The sequence below is a fragment of the Dama dama genome, chromosome 14, assembly GCF_033118175.1.
Source record: "Dama dama isolate Ldn47 chromosome 14, ASM3311817v1, whole genome shotgun sequence".
Taxonomy (NCBI): Eukaryota; Metazoa; Chordata; class Mammalia; order Artiodactyla; family Cervidae; genus Dama; species Dama dama.
In genome coordinates, this window is record NC_083694.1 from 38,621,862 (window position 1) to 38,648,192 (window position 26,331).

General features: G+C 41.7%; 1 protein-coding gene across 9 annotated transcripts in view; it reads right to left on the reverse strand.

Moving 5' to 3' along the window:
• VPS13D (vacuolar protein sorting 13 homolog D) overlaps positions 1–26,331 on the reverse strand; it is a 265,619-nt gene that overhangs the window by 185,204 nt on the left and 54,084 nt on the right. For all 9 annotated transcript variants that reach the window (XR_009695793.1, XR_009695794.1, XR_009695795.1 and 6 more), the window contains exons 25-32: positions 23,784–23,966; positions 17,878–18,100; positions 12,885–13,095; positions 10,140–10,311; positions 9,849–9,961; positions 7,977–8,189; positions 1,893–2,158; positions 617–750 (exon numbers count right to left, since the gene is read on the reverse strand). Coding sequence is in view for 6 of the 9 variants with exons in the window: in XM_061160354.1 (XP_061016337.1) it covers positions 617–750; positions 1,893–2,158; positions 7,977–8,189; positions 9,849–9,961; positions 10,140–10,311; positions 12,885–13,095; positions 17,878–18,100; positions 23,784–23,966 (1,515 nt within the window). In the remaining 3 variants the exon portion in view is untranslated. The remainder of the gene's footprint in view (positions 1–616; positions 751–1,892; positions 2,159–7,976; positions 8,190–9,848; positions 9,962–10,139; positions 10,312–12,884; positions 13,096–17,877; positions 18,101–23,783; positions 23,967–26,331) is intronic.

The following is a 26,331-nucleotide window of genomic DNA, read 5'->3' on the forward strand; positions in this document are numbered from 1 at the left end:
TCTGGCTACAAAAGCCATCCCAATGCAAATTATCTCCTTCATGAGACTGAATCAGAGCCGTGAGCATCACAATTAGAGATTCAGCCCTTGAGGTCAGGGCCGACTCTCCAGAGGTACCCTTTAATAGATCAGATATTCCTGGAAGGATAACATGGAAAGTCCCTAACACTTTAGTATCACGTTTCTATAACCAGAAAGCTCTAGGTCTTCTCGAGGACAAGCACTCAATGTGCGGAAGGGGATGCAGGAGAAACAAGGACCCCTTCCTCACCCTCACAAATTAGCCAGGGCCTAGACCCACAAAACCAGGAGGACATGACAAGGAGCCTGTTGGGGAAAGGGGGATTGAAAGAGCTTCCTTGAATGTTCTGAGGAAGGCTGGGTCTAACAGAAAGAGGTACAGTCCCTCCACACATTCACAGCCTGACCCTGGGGGCCTGAATTCACACATTAGAAGAGATGTAGATGTGAGGAGAAAATGAAGAGAAGAGGGCAAGGGTCCTCTGGTCCCATTGATTATCACCCTGAAGGAAAGTTTAGGAGGTAAAATTATTCTCCAGATGCTTTTCTCTTAAGCCAAACATTGAGGGCTTCAATCAACACAAAGACTTCTTACCTCAATGCCAAACAAACTTCCTGAAAAGGGCCGATCGACAAATCGGGGCTTGTAGGTGAGCACGGTAGTGCCTTTGAGAATGATGGCATTGGTATCGAAACAGGATACATCTTCAACGACCACAAACTCTGTGCCTAGAAAGAACAGTATCGTCAACTAGGGCAAAGTTGGAAAGTGAAAGCAGCAGATGTCGTAAACCAGACAGCACATTTACTGGGTCGGGGACTGACAGGTCAGCCAGAAAGATCAGATGTCCAGGATGTCTGTTGACATTCTGCTGACACCCTGAGCAGGTCCTGCAGATCTGGCCAGGCGCAGCTGAGCCAACAGAGCACTGCACAGACATAAGACCAGGATGCACTTTCTCTCTTTAGAATGTAGTTGTATGCTAGGTCTCCTGGGAGGCAGAACAGACACTAAGAAGCTCGGGGAACCACCCCTTCTCCAAGCGACGATTTGTTTTCAATTCCCAGGAAGCATATTCAGATACTGATGTTGGTCAGGCAGCAAAGAGCACCAGGTCATATCTGTGTAAATGTTCAGGGTTGTTTACAAAGAATGTGGACCACTTTTTTTGCTTTTTAAATTGGTAGACACAGACAGTTTTCTATTCATCTGGACATGGACATGGCAAATTTACTTTTTGTTTTCATCAAAAAACATGTATAAACTGAACTTTTGAAACTAAATCTATTTTAAATGCCGTGAGCTATCCAGATTCTTTCAAATCACTGTGCAGGAGATAGGATATATCACAAACATAACAATAAATACACATATATGTACAGATGTGCTATGAGAGTCTACTAGTTAACAGAAACCATGGTAAATCTGTTTATAAAGGAAAATATTCTTTTTGTAAAGCCAGCACCAATCCCCTCATTTATTTATCTTCTAAACTGAGATTTTTCACATACCACCTTTGCCTAAACTCAGTAAGGCACATCTGTTCGGGCCCTGGAGATCAAACAGAAAATTGAAGCCAGATTTAACACTGAGAAAAAAGATCATTGCCCAGGTGGGTACTCAGGCCAGGCACATGCATTAGGGGGGGTCAGAGGAGAGGGACTAGATCTTGCAGCCTTCACTGTGGACCAGGCAATTCCCATCTGAAAACAGAGGTCAAGAAAGTCAACAGTTGTTAGTCTGCAAATTGTGGAAACACGTTAAGTGTTCATGTCAAAATGCAGAGGCAACAGAAAAGTCATACTGTAAGACACAAAATTAGCCTAAAATCGAAACCAAGAATCAGTGACTCACAACTACATACACTTACCTGTTACGTTGACCTTGACCTCCAGGTGCCTTTCGGTGGACACAGGGAGGGAAGACCGTTTGGTAACTACTCCACTTTTCACAGTTTTGGGCATTACAGCAGACTCGCTGCTCGAGTTACGGTGGCGAGAAGGAGTAACTTTAGTTGGCTTCTTAACATCACTGGAGGTATGGAGAAAATCGTGCACCAGCAGCAGCCAGTCAAATATGAGAAACACACGGAGATTGTTGAGAACAACTGTGAAACAGGAGGAATCCTTTGTAGACCTACAAGAAAGAAGATCACAAAAATAAAATAGGAAAAGAGGAACATGACATTTCACTAACCTGCAAATATATCACTCAATTTGGGCAGGTGATACTCTAGCATTTTCTTTTTTTAAAATTTTATTTATTTATTTATGGCTGTACTGGGTGTTTGCTGCTGTGTGGGCATTTCTCTAGTTGCGGCAAGCTGGGGCTACTCTCTAGTTGCAGTGCTTGGGTTTCTCATTGTGGGGGTTTATCATGTTGTGGAGCATGGGCTCGAGGGCACATAGGCTTCCATAGTTGCAACAGGTGGGCTCAATAGTTGTGGTTCCTGGGCTCTAGAGCACAGACTCAATAGCTGTGGTACACAGGCTTAGCGGCTCTGCACCATGTATGATCTTCCCAGATCAGGGATCAAACTCATGTCTCCTGCATTGGCAGGTGGATTCTTTACCACTGAGCCACTAGGGAAGCCCTCCAGCATCTTCTAAACTAAGCTTTGAATATCAATAAACTCTGACCCCAAGTCTAATAAAACATTCAGTATGTGTTTTCAAAAGTCAATCATATTTTTAAACAAGAAGGAATGTATCATAAGAAAGCAGTAGCAAGTATGTCATCCTGCAGTTCTCAGACATCCCCATCTCAGGATTTTCCATCCCCTAGGAATCATCTGGCAATGTCTGGAGACATTTTTGTCACAAGTGAAGGGGTTCCTATAGGTATCTTGTGGGTAGAAATCAGGGATGCAGCTAAACAACCCATAATGTTTAGGACAGCCTTCACAACACGGAATGATCTAACCTATAATGTCACCAGTGCTGAGTTTGAGAAATCTTGGTGTGGTAGAAAAAGCATGGGCTTAAATCGTGTCACTTAAAAGCTGTGTTATCTTGGGTAAGTTGTCTACCTTCTCTGAGCCTCTTTCCTCACTTTTTAAAAAAATTTTTATCGTAGTATAGCTGATTTCCTTATCCAGGGATCTTCCTGTCCCAGGGCTCGAACCTGCATCTCCTGCATCAGTAGACAGATTCTTTACCACTGAGTCGTCAGCAGGTTCAACCCGTGGGTCAGGAAGATCTCCTGGAGAAGTAAACGGCAACCCACTTTAGTATGCTTCTCTGGAAAATCCCACAGACAGAGAAGCATGGCGGTTTACAGTCCATGGGGCAAAAGAGTTGGACCTGACTTAGTGGGACGACTTAGCAACTAAAGAACAATAACAAAATAGTTGATTTACATTATGTTAGTTTCTGCTGTAGAACAAAGTGAATCAGTTATACATATATCCACTCTCTTTTTTAAGATTCTTCTCCCATATAGGTCATTACAAAGTACTGAGTAGAGTTCCCTGTGCTGTACAGTAAGTCCTCACTAGTTACCTATTTTATATACAGAAGTGTGTACCTATCAATCTCAATCTCCCAATTTACCACTCCTCCCCCTTTACCCTGGTAACAAGACAACTGTTTTCTCCATCTGTGACTCTATTTTTGTTTTGCAAATAAGTTCATTTGTACCATTTTTTTTTAGATTCCACATATAAATAATATCATATATTTATCTTTCTGTTTTCTCACTTATAAACCAAGCAATAATAAAACAGTAAGACAGAAAGCACCAGGCACATATCAAGTCTGATAAATGTCAGCTCTCTCCACTACAGGCTGTTTCTACAAAATCAGAGAGGCAGGTACTCTTTCTTCAATGTCTAAGATCACTTCTTTATAAACATCAAATTCACATACTAGTACATGATGGTTTCTCTAGCTGGAACTAGCCTGAGACCCCAGATTGTTTAGCCAAAGAGGGAGGACAAGTAAGATGATGTTTACTGTGGCTGACACCCCAAGCACCCTAGAAGGAGAGCTGCGGGAGAGGGGGAGGGGGTACTGGTTTCGTTGCCACCATTACCCTCAAGTCTGTATTTGAGGTGAAAACCCTAGAAGGACTCTCAGGCCTGGCTTCAAGCCATGGTGTGGTCAGGGCCTTATCCAGGCACTGTCAGTATATTAGTAGGCAGAGATGGGTAAGACAAGAAAAATGGGCAGAGACACCCCTATAGTTTTCGGGGCTGAACTTTGTTCTGTGAGCCCGAAATCGATTCTGGGGCTCTGGCTACTACACATTCCTGCTTCACGGCCCTAAAAGGGGCTTCTATTCAGGAAAAGTTGACTCGGAGATTTTTTTTTTTAAGGCTAGCTTCTCCAGTCTCTTGTTTCTCCTAAACCTGGCTCACTGCCCCTAGAAAAAGGGCACTGTAGTGCATGTCTCCTTCATACAGACACAGCATTTTTCACAGAAACACTTTACCCTTTTGTAATAGAGAAAAAATGTTGCCCTCAGTAAAATTTTTCCACCCCGTTTTGAACACAGATCGTCAGCGCTATGAACTAACTGGAAAGTCAAAATATGTCTGATCCCTTTTCTGGAAAATATTTCAAGCCTTTAAACACTGTAAAGTGATTTATATTTGACATACAAAATCCTAACAGAAGAGCAATTCTTCTTAAGACACAGAAAGCGTTCAAAAGTTCCAATCAAGAGAACACTTTAACCCTCTCACTAACAACGGTATTTCTGTTAGCAAGAACCAAGGTGGACGATGTTATTATTAGCCTCTGAGAAATTATACACCGTTAGTATACAAATTTATTAGTATTTTAAGGCTTCTTGTATATTAAAAATCTAATAGGTGGGACAACTAGCTGATATTGAGAAAGCCAGTTCAATAACAAAGCAAACTGAAAAAAGAAACTGTTTCAGCAGATGGACCAAATGTATGCAAGCCTCCTGTTCAAATAAACATCATCTTCCAACAAAGGCACTGCAAGTCACAGCCAGCTTATCATCTGACTGCAATCAGCCCAGTCACTAAAATGTGGTGGGCTTGACAATTGTTAGACAAGACACAGGCTTTAAAATCAGAGGCCCAAGCCTGAGTTCTGACTACTTCACTTACTGGCTATGTGATCTCAGAAGAGTTACTTAACCCCATCCAAGGTTCTATGCCTATATCTGTAAAATGGGGAAGAAGTCACCCACTGGACAAACTTGTGAGAATTAAGTTAAAGGCAAGTAAAGTGCCTGACCCTTGGTAAGGCTGAGTAAGAGGCAACTAGCATTCCCATTACTAAACTGTTTTAAAGTTCATGCAAGGACTTCCCTGACAGTACAGTAAAGAAGAATCCACCTGCCACCTGCAGGGTACACGGTTCGATCCCTGATCCAGAAAGATTCTACATGCCACATGACAATGAAGCTCATGCACCACAACTACTGAGCTTATGCCCTAGAGCTGGTGAGCCACAACTACTGAACCCCTGTGCTTCAACTACTGAAGCCCATATGCCTACAGCCCGTGTTCCAAAACAAGAGAAGCCACCGCAATGAGAAGCCCACTCACTGCAATGAAGAGTAGCTAGCCCTAGAGCAACCACTAGCCCCAGCGGCAGCTAAAGAAAGTCCATACACAGCAATGAAGACCCAGTGCAACCAAAAATAAAATAATTAATACACTTTTTTAAAAGCTCATGTAAAAGTTTAAATATCTAATTAGGCAGAAGTCCTAAACGCATATGGAGATCACGACCCCTCCCTAGGAAAACTCAACCCTGAGGAATGCACTGAACAGCACACTGAAATGTCACATGTGTGCAAATGAAAGTACAGTTTTAGTAAGGTTTTTTTTTTTCCTCTCTTGCCTAACCAAGAAGTTTTCCCCAGCCTTTTTACTTACTGGTTTATATATTTACAACTTATTTGATGACATTAAGCACTAATAGAATGAAACTGACATCAGTTCCAAAGGTCACCTTTTGAATTTCTATCGATAGTACCTAATTTTTCAGTTTTCAGGTCTATGCCCACTTAATCAAAAAATTTTACAGTAGTGTGTCATAAAATAACATAAGCTACATCAGGAATAATCGTAACAGCTCCCATCTATGCCAAGCAGTAGCCATAATATCTTGTTTAATTATATGTTGGTGTTGTTCAGTTGCTAAGTGGTGTCCAACTCTTTTCAACCCCATGGACTGAGTACGCCAGGCTCCTCTGTCCTTAACTATCTCCCAGAGTTTGCTCAAATTCATGTCCATTGAATCATGATGCTATCTAACCATCTTATCCTCTGCCTCCCCCTTCACCTTTAGCCTTCAATCTCTCCCAGCATCAGGATCTCTTCCAGTGAGTTGCCTCTTGGCATCAGATAGCCAAAGTATACTGGAGCTCCAGTTTCAGCATCAGTCATTCCAATGAATATTTAGGGCTGATTTCCTTTAGGATTGACTAGTTTGATCTCCTTGATGTCCAAGAGGCTCTCAAGAGTCTTCTCCAGCATCATAATTCAAAAGCTGATTTCCTTTAGGATTGACTAGTTTGATCTCCTTGATGTCCAAGAGGCTCTTCAAGAGTCTCCTCCAGCATCACAATTCAAAAGTTCTTTGTTGTCCAGCCTTCTTTAGGGTCCAACTCTCACATCCATACATGACTACTGGAAAAACCATAGCTTTCACTACACAGATTTTTGCCGGCAAAGTGATGTTTAATTATTGTTGTTGTTCAGTCGCCCAGTCATGTCCGACTCTTTGTGACCCCATGGACTGTAGCATACCAGGCTCCTCTGTCCACCACTATCTCCCAGAGTTTGCCCAAATTCATGTCCACTGAGTCAGTGATGTCATCCAACCATCTCATCCTCTGTTGTTCCCTTCTCCTGCTCTCATTCTTTCCCAGCATCAGGGTCTTTTCCAGTCAGTCAGTTGTTCACATCAGATGACCAAAATACTGGAGCTTCAGCTTCAGCATCAGTTCTTCCAATGAATATTCAAGGTTGATTTCCCTTAAAATTGATTGGTTTGATCCCCTTGCTGTCCAAGGGACTTTCAAGAGTCTTCTCCAGCACAATTTGAAGGCATCGATTCTTTGGCACTCTGCCTTTTAATTATCACCTCCTTCCTATGAGGTAGGTACAGTAACTCTTATCTATTTTATAGTAGATGAAAATGCAGGTGAAAGAGATGAAAAAACTTGTCCTTGGACACATTACTAGGAAGTGGTAGATGAAGGTTTTGAGCCCAGATCTATGTGATCCCAAAACCTACGCTCTTTTCACACACAACAGTGCCTCCCATAATGCCAGGAAGAAAAACATAATCTAGTTCAAGGAGGCTAAAGCTTGTTTTATATGGAGAAGTCAGTCATTAAGACCTGCACAGATAATGCGATAATATAAGTTAACACCACGTCCCTTCTATCATTTCTATAGACCAAAAGATGTTTTTCCCCTTAAATGAGTATAATTTCTTCCTTCCCCAAGTCGCTTTACACATTAAAAGTCTACAGCTGATGGGGGTGCTTCCCAGGTGGCACAGTTGTAAAGAACCCACCTACCAATACAGGAGATGCAGGTTCACTCCCTAGGTTGGGAAGATCTCCTGGAGGAGAAAACGGCAACCCACTCCAGTATTCTTGCCAAGAGAATCCCACGGAGAGAGGAGCCTGGCAGGGTACAGTCCATGGGGTCGCAAAGAGCTGGACACAACTTAGCAACTGGGCAGGCACACACACACCCATACACATCCGATAGGGAGGCTGCTTTAAGAATCTGGTTTAATCCTAACTATTTTCCTTAAGGCAACAGAGACATCTTTTGGCCAGTCAGTGAAACTGCATGGTTACTTAACATACAGTACACTGCACTGATAAGCCATTATTTATTTCTCAAAGATGGTTCAGTCTTTTGATGCTCTAAAGCCTACATGGTGTTGGCCCACAGGCCACAACAGGGTATGTCATGATAAAGAAAGGCAAAGTCAAGGTCTAGATCTCCCACCTGAAGTGCAGTTCGATCTGAATGGAGCCTTGGGTGGTGCTGCTGCTTTTAGAGGGCTGAAAGATGCAGGTGAACACATTGGTCACACCAGGACTGGTCTTCTGCCCAGCAGAGCGGGTGTCAAAAGCCATCATGGAATGGGAAACCAAGTTAACGGACTTGGTTTGGTTGGAAAAGCTCTCATAGAGCAGTTTACACTTCTTGAAGTCAAATCTATGGGAGAAAGCAGACAAGACATTGAATGCTTCCATTTTACAAAATTACATATGTTTAAAATAAAAGAACAAAATCATAAATATGCCTAAGTTCTATGAAGGAGATAACTTCACTCAGATCTGTCACTGATTTTAACAGTCTCCACAAAATGGATCAAAGTCTCACTTTGCCTTGTACCTTCTTTTCCATTTCTAAGGAGACACTCTTGTCCATGGGAACTTCATGGGGAATACCCTACCACATATTTGTTGCATGCTTGATTCGTTAGCATTCTCATTTCTCACCTAAGTTTAGTAAGACTATATATTCGTAATAATCCCCAGGGGTGAGGGTCCCTTTAGTCCTTCATCTGTCAACTCCTGGCCTGCTTGGAGGAGTCTCTCTCCACAGTCTGCTGAATTTTTATGCAAGAAGTTCCTGGGAACCACCACAACAATAACACTTTTCATGGAGAGAAGTAATGCAGCTCATCTACCAACAGAAAATGCATCTGCAACTGCCATTTTTTAAATAACAGGCAGAGCTGCAATGGGCAGCTCTTAATCACTCAGTACCATCATGACAATCCAGACAGAATTACCCCATATTGAAAGAAAATAAGAACATAACCAGTCATCAGAAAAAACTGCTGGTTCACAAGATAATCAATCTGGGACCCCATCTCCACCATATCATGTTCTCATTAGTTGAGTTAGATACCTGGATGAATTTTTAAGGGAAAAACAAAATAGAAGACAGAGTGTGTCCCATAGAAAAATTACTAGCCTTGAAGTCCTGTTTTCAAATACGGAACCACTTTTCCAGTCATATGATCTTATACTAGTCAAAAACTATCTGGAGAACAGGAGTAATATCTGCTCAAGTTTACTTGGCTGTCAAGAGATGAAAATGTTGTCAAGTGTGAAAATACAATGTTCTCTTGAGGGTTCTATACCACTAATCACAAATTCCTGGTCTATAGTAACCAAGAAGACATAAGTTAGTGAACTGCTGGGTGAGCACATGCCTTATCTAAAGGCCACCCAAGCTTCCACTCAGCTCCCAGATGCTTCTAATTGAGAACACTGGCCCTCTACTGCCAAAACTTACAGTTCTTCAAAGGAAGCTGAAATCCAAACGTTTTCATGTACAATTCTCCAATTCTGGCCAGTGAGGCTGTCAACACTGGTGTTCACCAGATAGCTCTGGACTCCCTCGACACAGACCCACAGGGAGACTACTTCCTGACCCTGCACTCACGTGGGACCATGTTCTGGCCCCACAGGGTTTACCAGGATCCCAATGACATTCAAGACCACTCAAGGGCTCTTCTCGCTGGCACAGGAAGCAGCTCTGTCAGCCAGGGTAACTACAGTGAGCAGAGCAGCCCAAGACCCATAATGGACATGAAACATGAGGAGAAAAACACTGTCACTCTTCTAAGTCATTGGTATTTTGGAGTGCCTGTTACCACAGCATAACCTCAGCTGTCTTGAGTGATAGATGAATTTAAACTTTTTAAAAAGCATTGTGCAGAGCAACCAAAAAGCAACCTGCAGGCAGACAAGATTCAGCTGTGAACCACCACTGTGCCACCTCTGCCCCACACGACAGCACAAGGTGTACGGGATCTCTACCACCATGACTAACAGTAAAACCAGATAATCACAGCCATACCTGGCTAGGGACCCAGCACCTTCTTTTCCTTTTGGATCTTTTAGCTCCAGACTTACATTTACCATATCAATGAGGAAACACATGCACGTGTATACTTCTCCACTCAGAACAGTCTGGAAAAGGAAAATGTCGATCAATTCATAGTTGATATCAATCTCAAAATGGAGTTAATGTCATGAAATCTAATTTGCTTGTGGCTCCATCTTCTTTCCCCAGCTGACTCTGAGGAACAGATACACAGGATGATCATGAGACCACAAGGGTTACAGAAGAACCTAACGTCACACTCACGTGAATCCTTGGGTCTTGCAAATCATAAGGCCTCATGAATTCCTCTATGGGCTCTCCAAGGTTGTTCTCCAATAAACCCCGGATCAGCTTGTACTTGCACAAATCCAGAGAACAGTGGACTGAGGAGAGATTGCCATGGATAGATATGTCTGGCACCGTATGACTTATTTCTCTATGGAAAAAGATAAAAGGTCACTTCCACAAAAAGATCACGAACTTAACATTGACACAGCTCACATCCAAATATAAGTGCTAACATGTACCCACCTCCCTTATCAACCAATTAATTTCTAACCTTCAATGACAAAAATTTCATGAGTCCAAGTGAAGCAAGTTAGTACAACTGAGTGTCATCCTTCAGCTACAAAAGGCCATTTTTCTCCCCAAAGATACATTTATAAAGTCCCCAAATCTGAGCTAACTAATTGATGAATAAAGAAAAATCTCATAAGACTCAGAAATAATTTACACATTATAGTTGGGAGAGCAATTAAAAAGAAAAAAAGACAAAAGGGAAAGATACAGGTACAGAGAACAGAGGAGTGGGGGGTGGTACAAAAATAGGTGAAGGGGATTAAGAGGTACAAACCTCCAGCCACAAAATAAACAAGCCATGGAGATATACTATACAGCATGAGGAATATGGCCAATGATACTGCAATAACTGTGTGTGGAAACAGATGGTTACTAGGCTCATAGCAGAGATCATTTCATAACGTGTGCAAATGTCTGATTATCATGTAGCAGAACTGAGACTAACACGTTATTGTACGACAACTATATTTCAATAAAAAAGAAAAAATGACAAGCTCTTTATCCATTTAGTGGTAACAAAAAAAAGGAACCAGTGTTTCATAATGAGCCAAGATGGGACACTAGGATAAAACCTGAATCAGTCACTCATTTCAAGCTGAGATGGGCAGGCAGGAATGATGTTGAAAATGCCCAGGTCAGGGAGGTGGTGGTCCAGTGGCTAAGACTCTGCACTCCCAATGCAGGGGGCCCAAGTTTGATCCCTGCTCAGGGAACTAGATCCTGCCTGCCACAACTAAACATCCTTTATACCACAAAGACCTCAGCGCAGCCAAAAAATAATCTTTAAAAAAAAAAAAAATGCCCAGGAAAGGGGTATACTTCATCCCAACACCAAAGAGCTTTTTCTCTACCCTCCTAAAGGTGAAGTGGATATCACAGATCTTACAGAGGCTATGCTCCAAGTATATAGAGCAGAAGGCCAGGATTTGCAGTTGAAGAAAAATATTAAAAATACTTTGTCTATGGAGAAAAACCTTCATACAACCAGGTGAAAAAAGACCAGTCATGCAATCAACAAAAAAAAGCTGGAAAGGATTACCCAGAACCCCCTGGGTTGCCAGGTCCAGGGCAGGAGAAGCTGATCAGATACCCTGTGTTTAGTCATCCCCTTCTATCTGGGCTAACAGGGCACAATTACCTGCACATAAACACTGATGGAAGTGGGTGAAGTTTAGATAAGCAGAGCAGTAAAGCACATTTTTTTTTTTTGGAAAGCATTACTTGAAAAGAAAACAAAATGTTCAATTTCTAAATAATGAAGCTCCTCTTAAGACGTTTAAGCCAGTAAAATCAAATACAGCCCATGCCAACCATAACTGAACACCAGCCAGAGAGCACTTGAATAACAAGTAAGAATGAAACACAAAAATCCCAGTGAGAGTGGCTATGCTGTATCATTAATCCAGAGAGAAACAAAACAGTGACACTAAATGACTTGCCCAAACCGATGAACTGCGAAGGGAGTGGCCCAAGAGGGATTAAAATCACACTCTGGAAAAGTAGTGACACTGTTTTTCAAAATGCTGCAAATGAAAATCATTTGCTTTCATTACTTCACAGCCACGCCTCATCTCTCCCTGAAGTTAAGATCTGAGTGTTGCTGCTTTCCCCAAAATTAATGCCCCAAACTGAACAGGCATCACACACTGTAACCAGCAGTCCCAGTCCACTGCTGGGGCCAGTGGAGTGTAAGCGCTATCAGAGGACCTTGTTAATATGCACCTGAGGTTTGGCCCTGAGAGTCAGCTTCTGCTGGTCTCAGATGGGGTCTGAGTGCATTCCTTTTCAGTAAGTTTCCCAGTCAGATATAGAACTAACTGAGGCCATGCTCCAAACTACAGAAATTAAGCATCCTGTGCTTTGAAGCCGATTAAGAAGGAAATTACAGTCAGTTCAATGGTCTTTATGGAGCACTTTCAGATGGCTAACTGGAGTAAAACGGGCAAAATAGCATCTAAACAGTTACTCTGATTCGGTGGAGCTCCAGGGTAAATATCAATAGCAGATCCAGAATCTATTGCATTTGGAACACAGAATCCAAATGTCACCTCTTCCAAACACTTCTTCAGTGTCATCACTACCTCCCTTCTGCCATCGAAATCCATGCTAAATTCAGGTCCCTTACTGTTTGTTTCTAAGGCACCTACTGTCATCCTACAGTACAGTTGAAAATTGAATCAAACACAAAATTAGAATCATGTACTTACCTTCCTATATCCCTCAACGAAATGCAAGCTCCATAAAGGTAGAAGTTTTTTCTTTCATCAAAAGAGCCCTCATGTCTAGCAGATGGTAGGGACTCAACAAAGATTTGTTACATAGATGAAAATATAAGTAAATATCCATGCCCTTCCAGACTTAACAGCACTGGTTTCCAAGCTATCACAGTTCTACTTACAATAGACAGTTATTTGAAAATAAACCACTCACTTGTCCAAATTCCTTTCCACCTGCAATTTCAGCCTACAGGGCTCGGTCAAGAGGCTTCCTCCTGTCTGTCTCACGAAATAGGAGGGGAAGATCAGATCTCCGCTGCTGTCTTCTGAGACCCTGGAATACTCTCGTGGGTGTCTCTCTGCAGCAAAGATGTCCATGTCTTGGAGATCAACAACAATGCAATCCAGCAGGCACACATGGTCTTCTACTTGGAACCAAGGAAAAGGAGACAAGGAAGAAGATGGGACTCAGAAGGGGCTGGTCCAGAAAAAAACTAAATAGCCCCAAAATGTTCATTCTGTCTTTGGAAAATGTTTAGATCAGAAGCCTCCACTCTGGCACCAAGACCTCCCTCCTCACCACTCCACGTGCTGGACACTGCCTACCTGCCCCCCAGACACAGGCACAAACCAGGCCACATCCTCCCGGTGTTCCACTGCTGTCCCGAGACACTAACAAAGGCTAAAGGGCTTATGACTGAAAGGACTTAACATGCATCCCTCCCAAGAAGATCCCACAGGGGTCTTGTGTAGAGATGATGTTACCCAAAGGTTTACAAAATTTTCCACAGCAAAGTGCTTTTTCCAAACAAATACCACACATAACCATTTCCACTAGAGCAATCTAATCCAAAGCACTACCATTCTTGCCTAGACCACCATAAACTCCCCTCCAACATACCCATTCCATTCCAGTCTGCCCTCACAAAACCATTCTGCTCACAAAATACCTCAGTAATCCTTAAAAAATTAATTGAGACCAAAACATTCCCTTCCTTTATATGCTTTGATGACTGCGTTTAATCCACAGTTCTTTCTGTGAAACTCCCCTAAATCCCTCGAAAGCCCTGCATAAGAAGCCCACTGCCTACTTTTCCAACCTCATCTCAACCCATTCTCCACCTTGCCCATGAGGCCACTGGCTCACTGGTCTTTGTTTTCCCCCAAGTGTCAGGCTCTTCACTGTCTGAAGTCTTGCCCAGAGCATCACCCTCCTCTCTCCTTCTCTGTTCTTTCCCTCTTACCATTCTGTCTTTCCCATCACATTTATCTTAATCTGTCCTTATTTAGATGCTTATTGAATGCCTTCCTCATATCATTTACAAGGTGGCAGGAACTATGTCTAATAGCTGGTTACTATATTAAACAAAACATTGAACACCTAGATTAGGTAGGCACTAATTAAATTAGCTCTTGCCTCGTTACTGTATGGATAAATAAGTGAAAAAGACAGAAGTAGAGCTGATCTCGTAGAAGGGACAAGGGACAGGAACAAAGGGCTTCCTAATTCCCAAGGGTTGTCATGGAATCCTAGGAATATAGAAGCAGTATGAAAACCACTGCCTTAACCCCATCTTAATCACAGTCAGAATTCCAGAAACAAACAGCAAATTGGGAGGCGAAATATGGTCAAGAAAGAGATCTTTCTATAAAACATCCCAGAAAGAACCTACAGTATAGCTCAGGGGACTCTGCTCAGTGCTCTGTGGTGACCTATACCGGAGGGAAATCCAAAAGAGAGGTGACATGTGTACAAGTAGAGCTGACTCACTCTGATGCACAGTGGAAATTAATACAACACTGCAGAGCAACTATACTCCAACAGAAATTAATTAACAAAAAAATTCCAAATCACTTCCTAATAGGCTTCCAGATATATGTACTATTGTTGTGCAGTCGCTAAGTCATGTCTGATTCTTTCACAATCCCATAGACTGTAGCCTGCCAGACTCCTCTGTCCACGGGATTTCCCAGGCAAGATTATTGGAGTTGGCTGCCATTTCCTTCTCCAGGGGATCTTCCTGACCCAGGGATCTAACCCACGTCTCTTTCATTGCAGGTGGATTCTTACTGCTGGCCCATGTACCTTTGGCTTCAATTCCTAATCATCACTATTATCGGAACAACAACAACAACAGAAGATTCATGTACTGACTGGCCCTATGTAGGCACCCAGCTTGCCCCACCCCCCTACCCCATGCTGTGAGTGTCCATTATGTATATAGATTAGTTAGTAATATCATGCAGGTTAAGACTTCAGACTCTAGAGATAGATTGCCTAGACTCATAGTCGAACCCTACCATTTACCACGTACATTGACATGACTATGGGCAAGTTACTCAGTCTCTCTGGGTCTCTTGGTTACTGGTTCAAAAAGTCTGGGTCTCTTCATCTATAACACAGGGATAAAAATAAAACCCTATAGGAGTATCATGATGATAAACTGCAAACATTTATGAAAAAATGTGCCACGATGTCTGGCATGTAGTAAATGTTCAATACCCAGTCTTCTGATGAGGATTACAATAATCTCCTTGAATCATCAATGTAACCATAAACCCTTTTGCTGTCTCCTCTGGGACAACAAGGTACCCAGAAGGGATTAACCATTCTTTATATCCATCCAATATATCCCTCAGTTAGCATCCCACATCTCTCAAAGTTCAACCACACTGGACTGACTTCACCAATGGATTCTGATGGTAAATCATATTCTGCTTCCCAAACTCCTTGGAGCAACACCTCACTTATCCAATCTACACTACCCGGAAAAACCAAAAGGTCAAAATCAAGACTCTCATCTGGAATACAATGGCAAACTGTCAAATTCAAGAGCAGCACACCAATAACAGGGTGGTTCATGTCTTTCAAAAATTGCTACTTAGGATATTTCTGCTGTTACCTACTTTTCAGGATTTTTATTTCTCCAGAACTAACCAATGACTAGCATATTAAAAAGCAGAGACACTACTTTGCCAACAAAGGTCCGTCTGGTCAAGGCTATGGTTTTTCCAGTGGTCATGTATGGATGTGAGAGTTGGACTGAAGAAAGCTAAGCGCCGAAAAATTGATGCTTTTGAACTGTGGTGTTGGAGAAGACTCTTGAGAGTCCCTTGGACTGCAAGGAGATCCAACCAGTCCATCCTAAAAGAGACAAGTCCTGGGTGTTCATTGGAAGGACTTATGCTGAAGCTGAAACTCCAGTACTTTGGCCACCTCGTGCGAAGAGTTGACTCACTGGAAAAGACCCTTATGCTGGGACAGATTGGGGGCAGGAGGAGAAGGGGACAATAGAGAATGAGATGGTTGGATGGCATCACCGACTCGATGGACATGGGTTTGAGCAAACTCCAGGAGTTGGTGATGGACAGGGAGGCCTGGCGTGCTGCGATACATGGGGTCGCAAAGAGTTGGACACGACTGAGCGACTGAACTGACTGAACCAATGACTTGAAGGGAGAGTGTCTGAAAGGTCACTCGCAAGGATGTGTCTAAGGATGCAGGAATTACTCTAGCTATACTACTACCATCTGGTGGCAACTATCTTGACAAGCCCTTAGAGACTACCTAAATCTCTTTACTTATACAGCATTTTACTATTTGGTTTGTTCTTAAACTCTTTTTTAAAAAATTTATTTATTTGGCTGTGTCGAGTCTTAGCTACATGCAGGATCTTCATTGCATCACATAGAATCTTTTGTTGCCTCATGTGAGAGCTTTTAAGTGCTGCTCCGGGTCTGTCTCGTTGTGGTGCACGGGCTCCAAAGCCTACAGGCTGAGAACTTGCATGTGGGCTTAGCTGATTCCAGGCATGTGGGATCTTAGTTCCCTGACCAGAGATCAAACCCACATCCCCTGCATTGCAAGGAAGATTCTTAACCACTGGCCCATCAGGGAAGTCCCTATATTTTACTAATTTAATCATACATCTACTTCTGCTTCATTGATTATGCTAAAGCCTTTGACTGAGTAGTTCACAACAAACTGGAAAATTCTTGAAGAGTTGGGAATACCAGACCACCTTACCAGCCTCCTGAGAAACCTGTATGCAGGTCAAGAAGCAACAGCTAGAACCAGACATGGAACAACAGACTGGTTCAAAATTGGGAAAGGAGTACGTCAAGGCTGTATATTGACACCCTGCTTATAACTTGTAAGCAGAGTACATAACTCAAAATGCCAGACTGGATAAAGCAGAAGCTGGAATCAAGATTGCCAGGAGAAATATCAATAACCTCAGATATGCAGATGACGCCACTCTTATGGCAGAAAGCAAAGAGGAACTAAAGAGCTTCTTGATGAAGATGAAAGAGGTGAGTGAAAAAGCGGACTTAAAACTAAACATTCAAAAAACAAAGATCTTGGCATCTGGTCCCACCACTTCATGGCAAATAGATGGGGAAACACTGGAAACAATGACAGATTTTATTTTCTTGGACTCCAAAATCACTGCAGATGGTGACTGCGGCCATGAAATTAAATGACGCTTGCTCCTTGGAAGAAAAGCTATGACCAACCTAGACAGCATATTGAAAAGCAGAGACATTGCTTTGCCTACAGAGGTCAATATAGTCAAAGCTATGGTTTTTCCAGTAGTCATGTACGGATGTGAGAGCTGGCCAATAAAAAGGCTGAGCACCAAAGAATTGATGCCTTCGAAATGTGGTGCTGGAGAAGACTCTTCAGAGTACCTTGGAGTGCGAGGAGATCAAACCAGTCAACCCAAAAGGAAATGAACCCTGAATACTCATTAGAAAGACTGATGCTGAAGCTGAAGCTCCAATACTTCAGCCACCTGATGTGAAGAGCCTGATGCTGGGAAAGACTGAAGGCAGGAGGAGAAAGGGACGACAGAGGATAAGATGGTTGGATGGCATCATGGACTCAATGGACATGAGTTTGAGCAAGCTCCGGGAGTTGGTGATGGACAGGGAAGCCTGGCGTGCTGCAGTCCACAGGGTCGCACAGTCAGACATGACTGAGTGACTGAACAACAACAACAACCCTACTTTAGAAGTCACCCATTCCTAATCTACATCCTAAGACTCTAAAGCCTTCCAAATCAGTATCAGAATCAGACGATGACTAAAGACACGCTACCCGTTTGTCGGCATCTACTTGAACAGGATGCATCGCCCCTTAGGATCCTGCAATGGTCTCATGAATTTCCCCTCCTTTCTCACGCAGCTCCTCGCTCCTCCTTTACCTGGACTGCTGGAAGCTCGGCCGACAGAGGGTGTGGCTGCCTGCCCTTGCTGCTTGGTCGAGGTGCTGGGCACAGACTCGCTCTTCAAGCTGCCTGGACTCATTACAGCAGGAGGCATCATGATCAGCCCCTCAGAGTGGGTCCCCTTCAGGTCCTCCGTGCTTGTCATTTTCCTCACACTGTGCTTGGGAGTACCAGTTGGGGAAGATGAAGGCACAGACTCCTGGGAAGAAAGAAAAGAAAACTAGCAGCAGGGACGGGGGTGGTAACTATCTACTATCCTGGAAGTCCCTTCCCAGTCTTGGACTCTTCAAAGACTCTCTGCCACATGGTATTTCCCAAGTCCCCCAGATCCCATAAGCAAAAGGGCCACAGGGTCATGATTCTTTCTTCCATGTGTTAATTCTCTGCAGAGACATTACATATAATTCAGTACCTGTTGAAAACTCTGGCAATTTTGCAGGAACATATTTTATCTTTTGGGCTTCCCTGGTGGCTCAGTGGTAAAGAATCTACCTGCCAAAGCAGGAAACACAGGTTCAATCCCTGGGTTGGAAAGACCCTGGAGAAGGAAATGGCAACCCACTCCAATCTTCTTGCCTGGAAAATCCCATGGCTAGAGGAGCCTGGCGGGCTACAGACGATGGGGTCGCAAAGAGTCAGAAACGACTTGGCAACTGAACATAGAACATGTTATCTTTTGGCTTAAGGGTAAATATCAAGATACTAATAACTGGTGGTTTAATCTAGGTCAATGCTACAAAGGCAAATCTCTCAGCCATACAATATACTGTTGATTTGCTGGAGGAGAGGGACTCTTTTTTCCTAAGAAAATGCATCTAACAGCAATATGGAATGAAGCCCCACTAATGTGTTTGTACATTCCAGAAATCTCCCCTCCCAGGTTTACATTTCTCATCTAAGTAACTGCAAATGGAAAACACAGGCAAGCCATTCCTATCATGTTTCTGTTCAAGGGCATAAAAATTAAGGGCAAATACAGAATAAAATTAATTCTGTAACTCTACTGAAAATATCACGTGCTTCTCTTACATACCTAGTACCTTCAGTTTATTGCTGACAGGGCAAATCTTTTTCACCAGAATGGTCCAGTAACTGACATTTAAAGTTTGCATGGCTCCTTCCCTCAAGACTCAGAGCTACATATCTGCATGGTCTCTGCAGCATCAGTTTGTTCTCATCTATCCCTTCTCACTAGCAAGCTGGAAGGAGAGGAAGAATGGTTCTCCCAAGGACTGCTTTATATGTATATTCCTCTCAGCATTCTAAAGGGAGATGATAGTACTATTCACCTTCACAGTTATCTTGAGTAGTAATTACATGTAACAGTGAAAGAAACCAGTTATTTTTTTGCAATTTCTTTTTGCAAGGCAAATGACTAGCTAAATGCTATCATTTAAGTATTTCAACATTAAAAACCTTCCCTCTTGCTTAGTTTATTTAAACGCCTGCAAGTATTTGTTGCTCTTTCATTTGATTCATCTCTCCATCCTCTCTGAGTTGGTTTAAATAAATCGGTGGCTTGAGGGGATTAACTCAAAGCTTTTGAAATACTAAGAAATTAAGTTTAAGCACAAACTATGGTTGAAAAAAATGAAAGAAAAAGCATATGCAAAAAATTCAAACCTGCCCTCATTAAGACAAGGACTTATGTAAAACAATTCCAAACACACGGGAGTCATAGAACTCAAAGGCAAATGACCCCTCTGCAAGCTTTGATTCCAGGACTATTTCCTGTTCTTTAACCACTGGAATGCATACTAGACAAACCTCACATGGGGAGATGCATTAAAGAGCAAATGTAAATACAAAGGATTTTTTGGAGAAGAAAAGTAATTACTCACTTCACGTAGTCAAGCCTACGTGAAGCTTGACTGTACATGTGGAGAGGTAAGTCTCACAGATGAATTAACTGAATTACAAATACTTTAACAAGAAACACACTCCAAGCAAACCTTATGGAATTTCACAGAACAACCTAATGGCACGTAACAAGATAAAGTCTTTTAGGATTGAAGGAAATAAAATAAGGTCATTAAGAAAGTATTACCTAGGGAAGGAAAGGAGAAAGAAAGGAAGGAAGGAAGGAGGGAGGGAAGCAGGGAAGAAGGAATTAGTTTTAATGATCCTTAAGGAGAATTCCTCTACACAGGTGGGAAGTGATTAGTCAAAGGCGGGGGGGGGGGGCGTGATAAGCAGGCTTTCCCAAGTAATGAAATATTTTAAAGGATTGGTTTTCAAGATTTTCCTTTTTAAGCAAATGAATGGGAGTTGACTGCTGAATCCCATAAGGTTTTTCCGAATAACCAGGAGGCAAAAAAAGTATATTATACCTTGAAGGAAAAGCGATCCTTGTATGTGCTGCCACTTAAAATCAAATCCTCGAAAACAAAATACAGGGAAATTTTTTCATTAAAATGCTACAAACTATGCACTTGTTATTTGGTAGTACTTAACACAATAGAAACCGTTTTGCAAAACTTTCTTGAGATACTTTGGCAATTCTTTAGAAGCTAACTTCAGAGTCAGCTCATAAGCCCATATACAGATGTATCTGATACAGAAAAATAAGCCCTTTATCTTTCCAGGAGGGAGAGAGGGAAAAAAATGGTATCATTGAGCTTGATCACCCATTCTGGCTCTAATGGATCTCTTCCTAAAAACTTGGGCCTCAAAACAATGATTTCCCACAAACAAATATATTTCAAAGAACTAACTGAAGTCTCAGAAGACAGTTTCCAAGGAAGAATTCAGCTCTCCCTAGGGCCGCAAGGAAGGGCAGTAGACGTGGGTAAGAGAGGCAAATGCCCTGAGGTGACTGTGGGGGACAACAGTCATGTGCCAACACCAGCTCTGATACATTTGTTCAATATCTAGTAGCATTAATTACAAGCATCGCACAGTAAAAAAAAAAAAAAAAAAAAAAAGTAAGAAATTTTAGATGCAGTTATCAATCTTTCTTTTTATAAATGGATTTTTCTTTATTTTCTTTAAGGCTCGAGCCAGTAAACAGCAAAACACCTACAACTCAAATATGAAAAGAGATTTTCCTAATTAACACCAAGGTTACTAGTTCTCTACTAGGCCTACTATGAAAGGTCAATGGTGATTTTGTTTAACTGTCTTAAAAAATATACGAAAAAAAATATACATATATACGTAAGTGGAGGCCTATTCTTCACTCTGGAAAATGAAAGTGAAAGTCCAACTCTTTGTGACCCCATGGACTATACAGTCCATGGAATTCTCCATACCAAAATATTGGAGTGGGTAGCCATTCCCTTCTGCAGGGGATCTTCCCAACCCAGAGATCGAACCCAGGCCTCCAGCATTGCAGGTGGATTCTTTACCAGCTAAGCCACCAGGGAAGCCCCATCTGGAAAGAAGGCCTATTATTCCAACAGGAGGGGCTTCCGACAGCAAGGTGAACCAGCAAGTCCTCAGCCATCAGCTGTCTGAATGTGCGGCATGAGGATGAGTAAACCTGGTGATGCACTTCCATCTGCATTGCTTATCACTGCTGTTCTGTTACTGGTTTCACCTTATGCTCTGATCACTAAATCTGGTTTGTCTCAGCAGCTGCAGTGAGATAAGATATGGACAACCTGCCCTCTAACCCATCATCCAAACACCCCTACTCTGGGCCCTGAGCCCAAGGTCATGACACTTGAACATGGTTCCCATGGTTCTCACTGTCTCATCTCCACTCTCCTCACTCCAGCCATTCCCACTCAATGAATCAAGTATTTTCAGTTCAGGGTGTTTGGGTTAGTAGTAGTGAGTAACTGGATGAGTGAGAAGTAAAACAAATGAAGAAAACCATAGAGACAATCATTTGAAAAAAGTAACACTATTTGAGTCTACATATAACAACAAATGCACTCTTCCTGTTACTTTCAACTTGACTTGAGGTCTTTGGCAAAGGCCTGGCAAGACTTGTTCCCTAATCACTCTCTTCCATTTTCTTTTCTTCCTACACCTAAAGAGGCGAACAGCAGCTGCTCAAATCTGTATCTTTTCTGTGAAAAACTCTGGAGTTCTTCCACTGAAGTTATTTTAATGAACTCATTGCCACATCCTTTAGAAAATTTCAAAGCACCAGAGTTATCTGGGAAAGGGATAGTAAGACAGGAACAACCTCTGTCAGTTTGTTCTCCCCTATCCTACATAAACCAAATCCTAATGCTGGGAGGGGCTTCCCAGGTGGCTCAGTGGTCAAGAATCCACCTGCCAATGCAAGAGATGTGGGTTCGATCCCTGGGTCGGGAAGATCTCCTAGAGAAGGAAACGTCAACCCACACCAGTACTCTTGCCTGGGAAAGCCCAAGGACATAGGAGCCTGGCAGGCTACCGTCCACGGGGTTGCAGATTCGGACATGACTTAGCAACTAAACTACCGCCACCAATGCTGGGAGGTAAAATCATACCACAGTTATGAGCATGGAGTACTAAAGGCAGATATACCAAAGTCTTAAGCTATGACAAACCCAGCCAGCACATTAAAAAGCAGAGACATTACTTTGCCTACAGAGGTCCATACAGTCAAAGCTATGGTTTTTCTAGTAGTCATGTATGGATGTGAGAGTTGGACCATGAACAAGGCTGAATGCTGAAGAATTGATGGTTTCAAATTGTGGTGCTGGAGAATACAAACTTTTAAGAGTCCTTTGGACTGCAAGGAGATCAAACCAGGCAATCATAAAGGAAATCAACCCTGAATATTCACTGGAAGGGTGAATGCTGAAGCTGAAGTTCCAATACTTTGGCCACCTGATGTGAAGAGCCAAATCATTCAAAAAGATCCTGATGCCGGAAAAGATTGAGGGTGGGAAGAGAAGGGGGCAACAGAGGATGAGATATTTGGATAACATTACCGACTCAATGGACAAGAGCCTGAACAAACTGCAGGAGATAGCGAAGGATGGGGAAGCCTGACATGCTGCAGTCCATGGGGTGGCAAAGAGTTGGACACGACTTAGAGAATGAACACCACCAAAGCCTGAGGTCCACACTATACTCTTCACTAGATGTTTAATCTGAAAGAGATTACTTAATTTATCTAGCCTCAATTTCTTTACAGGGAAAAATGGTGTAAATAATACCTCTCAGCTTGCTAATAAGGACAAGAGGACAAGATGAACAAATACAAAAAGAGTTTAGCATAGGCTGCTGTATACTAGGCATTCAACAAACACTATTTCCATTGCTTTTATTGTCAGCTGCCATGGAAACCAGCAGAGTTTCATTAAAGCACACACCTAGAACCCAAGAGCATCTCTTAATTCCAGCAATGTTACTCAGTCTCCTCAACTGCAAAAATGGTGGGACCACCTCCAAGGTCCTATCACTGCTAAGTCTGTGATTCACAAAAGTTTCCCATTTTCATCACTTATTCTCAATGAATTCTAGCTTTTCTAAATGTAAAATGAGAAAAAGAGTCTTATCCCAATTACCTCCGAACTTGTTATAAGAAATAAGTGCTGATGTAGTTTTAAACTGTAAAGAGATAAACTCCATACGACTTTATTAAGATATTTTCAAATGGCTTCAGATAAGCCTTGAGCCAAAGTCTCCAGAAAACAAAGCTACACAGTATAAAGTTGATAACTATGAATCCAGCCTGGGAGGAAAACATTATGAAGATGGTTCTATTGATTTGTTTGCTAAAATAAGTTACTACATAGAGTTAGTAAAAGTTATAATTTATACTACCTCTATTAAGGGTTAATTGAAATGTTAATAAAATGTAAAAAAAAAATATTCTTCAAGCCACGTATAGTACAAAAGTACAGTGGTTAGTAATTATCTTATGGTAACATCTGAATTTTTCAATTGGCATTCCAATGCCAGGTAAACTGAGACGGGAATGGGTGCTGACTGCTCACCTTATCTTGTAAGGTAAAGGTCCCAGGAAAACCAGCGAAGAGAAATTTGTTCTTGACTTTCAACTTTCCCAAATTTGCTACAATCAGATTATTTGATCTGGAACTTTCTGGGATAAGAAGAACAGGAGCACCAGCCTCAATATCCAGGAGAACCCGTGAACAGCGCTGTGCTTGATCTCTCACCTGAAAGAAGAAGGAAAACTGAATGAGACATTCAATTCATTCCCTCATTTTACAATCAAATAACCTGAAGTTCCCAAAAGTTTCATGAATTTATAAATCTAAAACAACTAAAATCACATAGAGTATATTCTATGAACACCAAGAAGTTAAATTAGAAAATAGTAACAAGAAGATAATGGAAAAATCCCAAGTATCTGGAAATTAAACTACACACTTCTAAATAACCCATGGGTCACAGAAGAAATCACAAGGGAAATTAAAAAAAAATATCTTGACCTTACTGATTAAAAAAACACAGCACATCAAAATTCATGGAATGAATTTTAAAACACTTCAAAAGGTACTTAGAGATTTCAATGACCTGAAAGGGATATAAGTCCAAAAGGGCAAGGATATATGTATATGTATAGCTGATTCAGTTTGCTGTACAGTAGAAACTACCAACATAGTAAAGCAACCACACTCTGATAAAAATTAACTCAAGAAAAGAAAGAAGGAAAAAAGGGGAGGGGGAAGGCACTTGAAGAAAAAGTTTAGCATTAAATGCTTATTTTATATAAAAGATCTAAAATCAATAAAGCTTCCAGCTTAAGAAGCTAGAAAAGCAAAATAAACCTAAGTAAGAAGAAGGAAGAAAATAATAAAGAACAGAAACCAGTTATTTAGAAAACAGATAAGAGAAAAAAATCAACTGAACATTTATAGAACACTCTACTCAACTACCACTTTACATTCTTTACAAGTGCACACATGCTTATTAAGAGTATGCACAGGCCTGACAAAGCCCTCAATAAGTTGATTATTTAAAGAGATTAATGAAAGTGATAAAACCTCTACCTATATGAATCAAGAAAAAAGGAAGAAAACAAAACCACCACTATCAGAAGAGTCAGGGACATTGGTACAGAACTTAAAAATATTAAGAGACGTGGAAACCTATGAACAAGTTCAGGCCAACAAACTGACAATTCAGATGAAGTAGACAGATTCCTTAAAAACGTACACAAACTATCTACAGCTAACATCATATTAGTTAACATCTGCAGAAGACAATGCTTTCCCTCTAAGATAAGGAACAAAGCATGGATACCCACTCTCACCATTTCTATTCAACACTGTAGCTGAACTCCTAGTTCAAATGAAAGGTATATAGGTTGGGAAGGAAAAAAGAAAACTCTCTTATTCACAGACAATGTAATCATTTATGTAGAAAACTCTTAAGAGTCTAAAGGAGCTAGAATAAATAACTGAGGGCTTCCGTGATAGCTCAGCTGGCAAAGAATCTGCCTGCAATGCAGGAGATCCCAATTTGATTCCTGGGTTGGGAAGATCCGCTGGAGAAGGGATAGGCTACCCACTTCAGTATTCTTGGGCTTCCCTTGTGGCTCAGCTGGTAAAGAATGTGCCTGCACTGCAGGAGACCTGGGTTTGATCCCTGAGTTGGGAAGGTCCCCTGGAGAAGAGAAAGGCTCCAATATTCTGGCCTGGAGAATTCTATGGACTGTATAGCATGGGGTCACAGAGTCAGACATGACAAGTGACTTCCACTTCACTTCAGAATAAGTAAGTTTAGCAAGATTACAGGATATGAGCTCAACATCTATGTAAACAAAAGTCAATTATATCTCTTCAACTTTCAATAAATAAGTGGACACTGAATTTTTTTCATTGATACAATTTAGAATAGCATCAAAATGCTGAAATACCTAGTTATAAGTTTAACAAAAAATGTGTAAGAACAATTTACCTGAAACTACGAAACACTGCTGAAACTAAAGACCTACTTCAATGGAAGATACACCATACTCAAGGATCCAAAGACTCAATATTGTTAAGATGTAAATTCTTCAGATATATGGATTCAAGACAATCTCAATCAAAATTCTAGCTGACTTTACTGTAGAAACAGCAAGCTGATTCTAAAATTTATAGAGGAAAAACAAAGGACCTAGAGGAGCCAATACATCTTTGAAAAAGAAGTTGGAAGACTTAGAATATCTGATTTCAAGACATACCATAAAGCAACAGCTATCAAGGCAAGGGAGAGGGGGGACTTCCAGGTGGTCCAGTGGCTAAGACACTGCACTCTCAATGCAGGGGGCATGGGTTTGATCTCTGGTCAGGGAACTAGATCCCACATGCCACAATGAAAGAGTTCACATGCTGCAACAAAGATGGAAGAATCCACATGCTACAACTGGGGCAGCTAAATAAATTTTTTAAAAATAAGTTTAAAAAGAAAAAAAAAAAGACATGGGGGGAAGGTATCCCCTGATGGTCAAGTGGTTAAGAATCCACCTGCCAACGCAGAGGACACAGGCTCAATCCCTGGTCCAAGAAGATCCTACATACCGGCGGCCAGCTA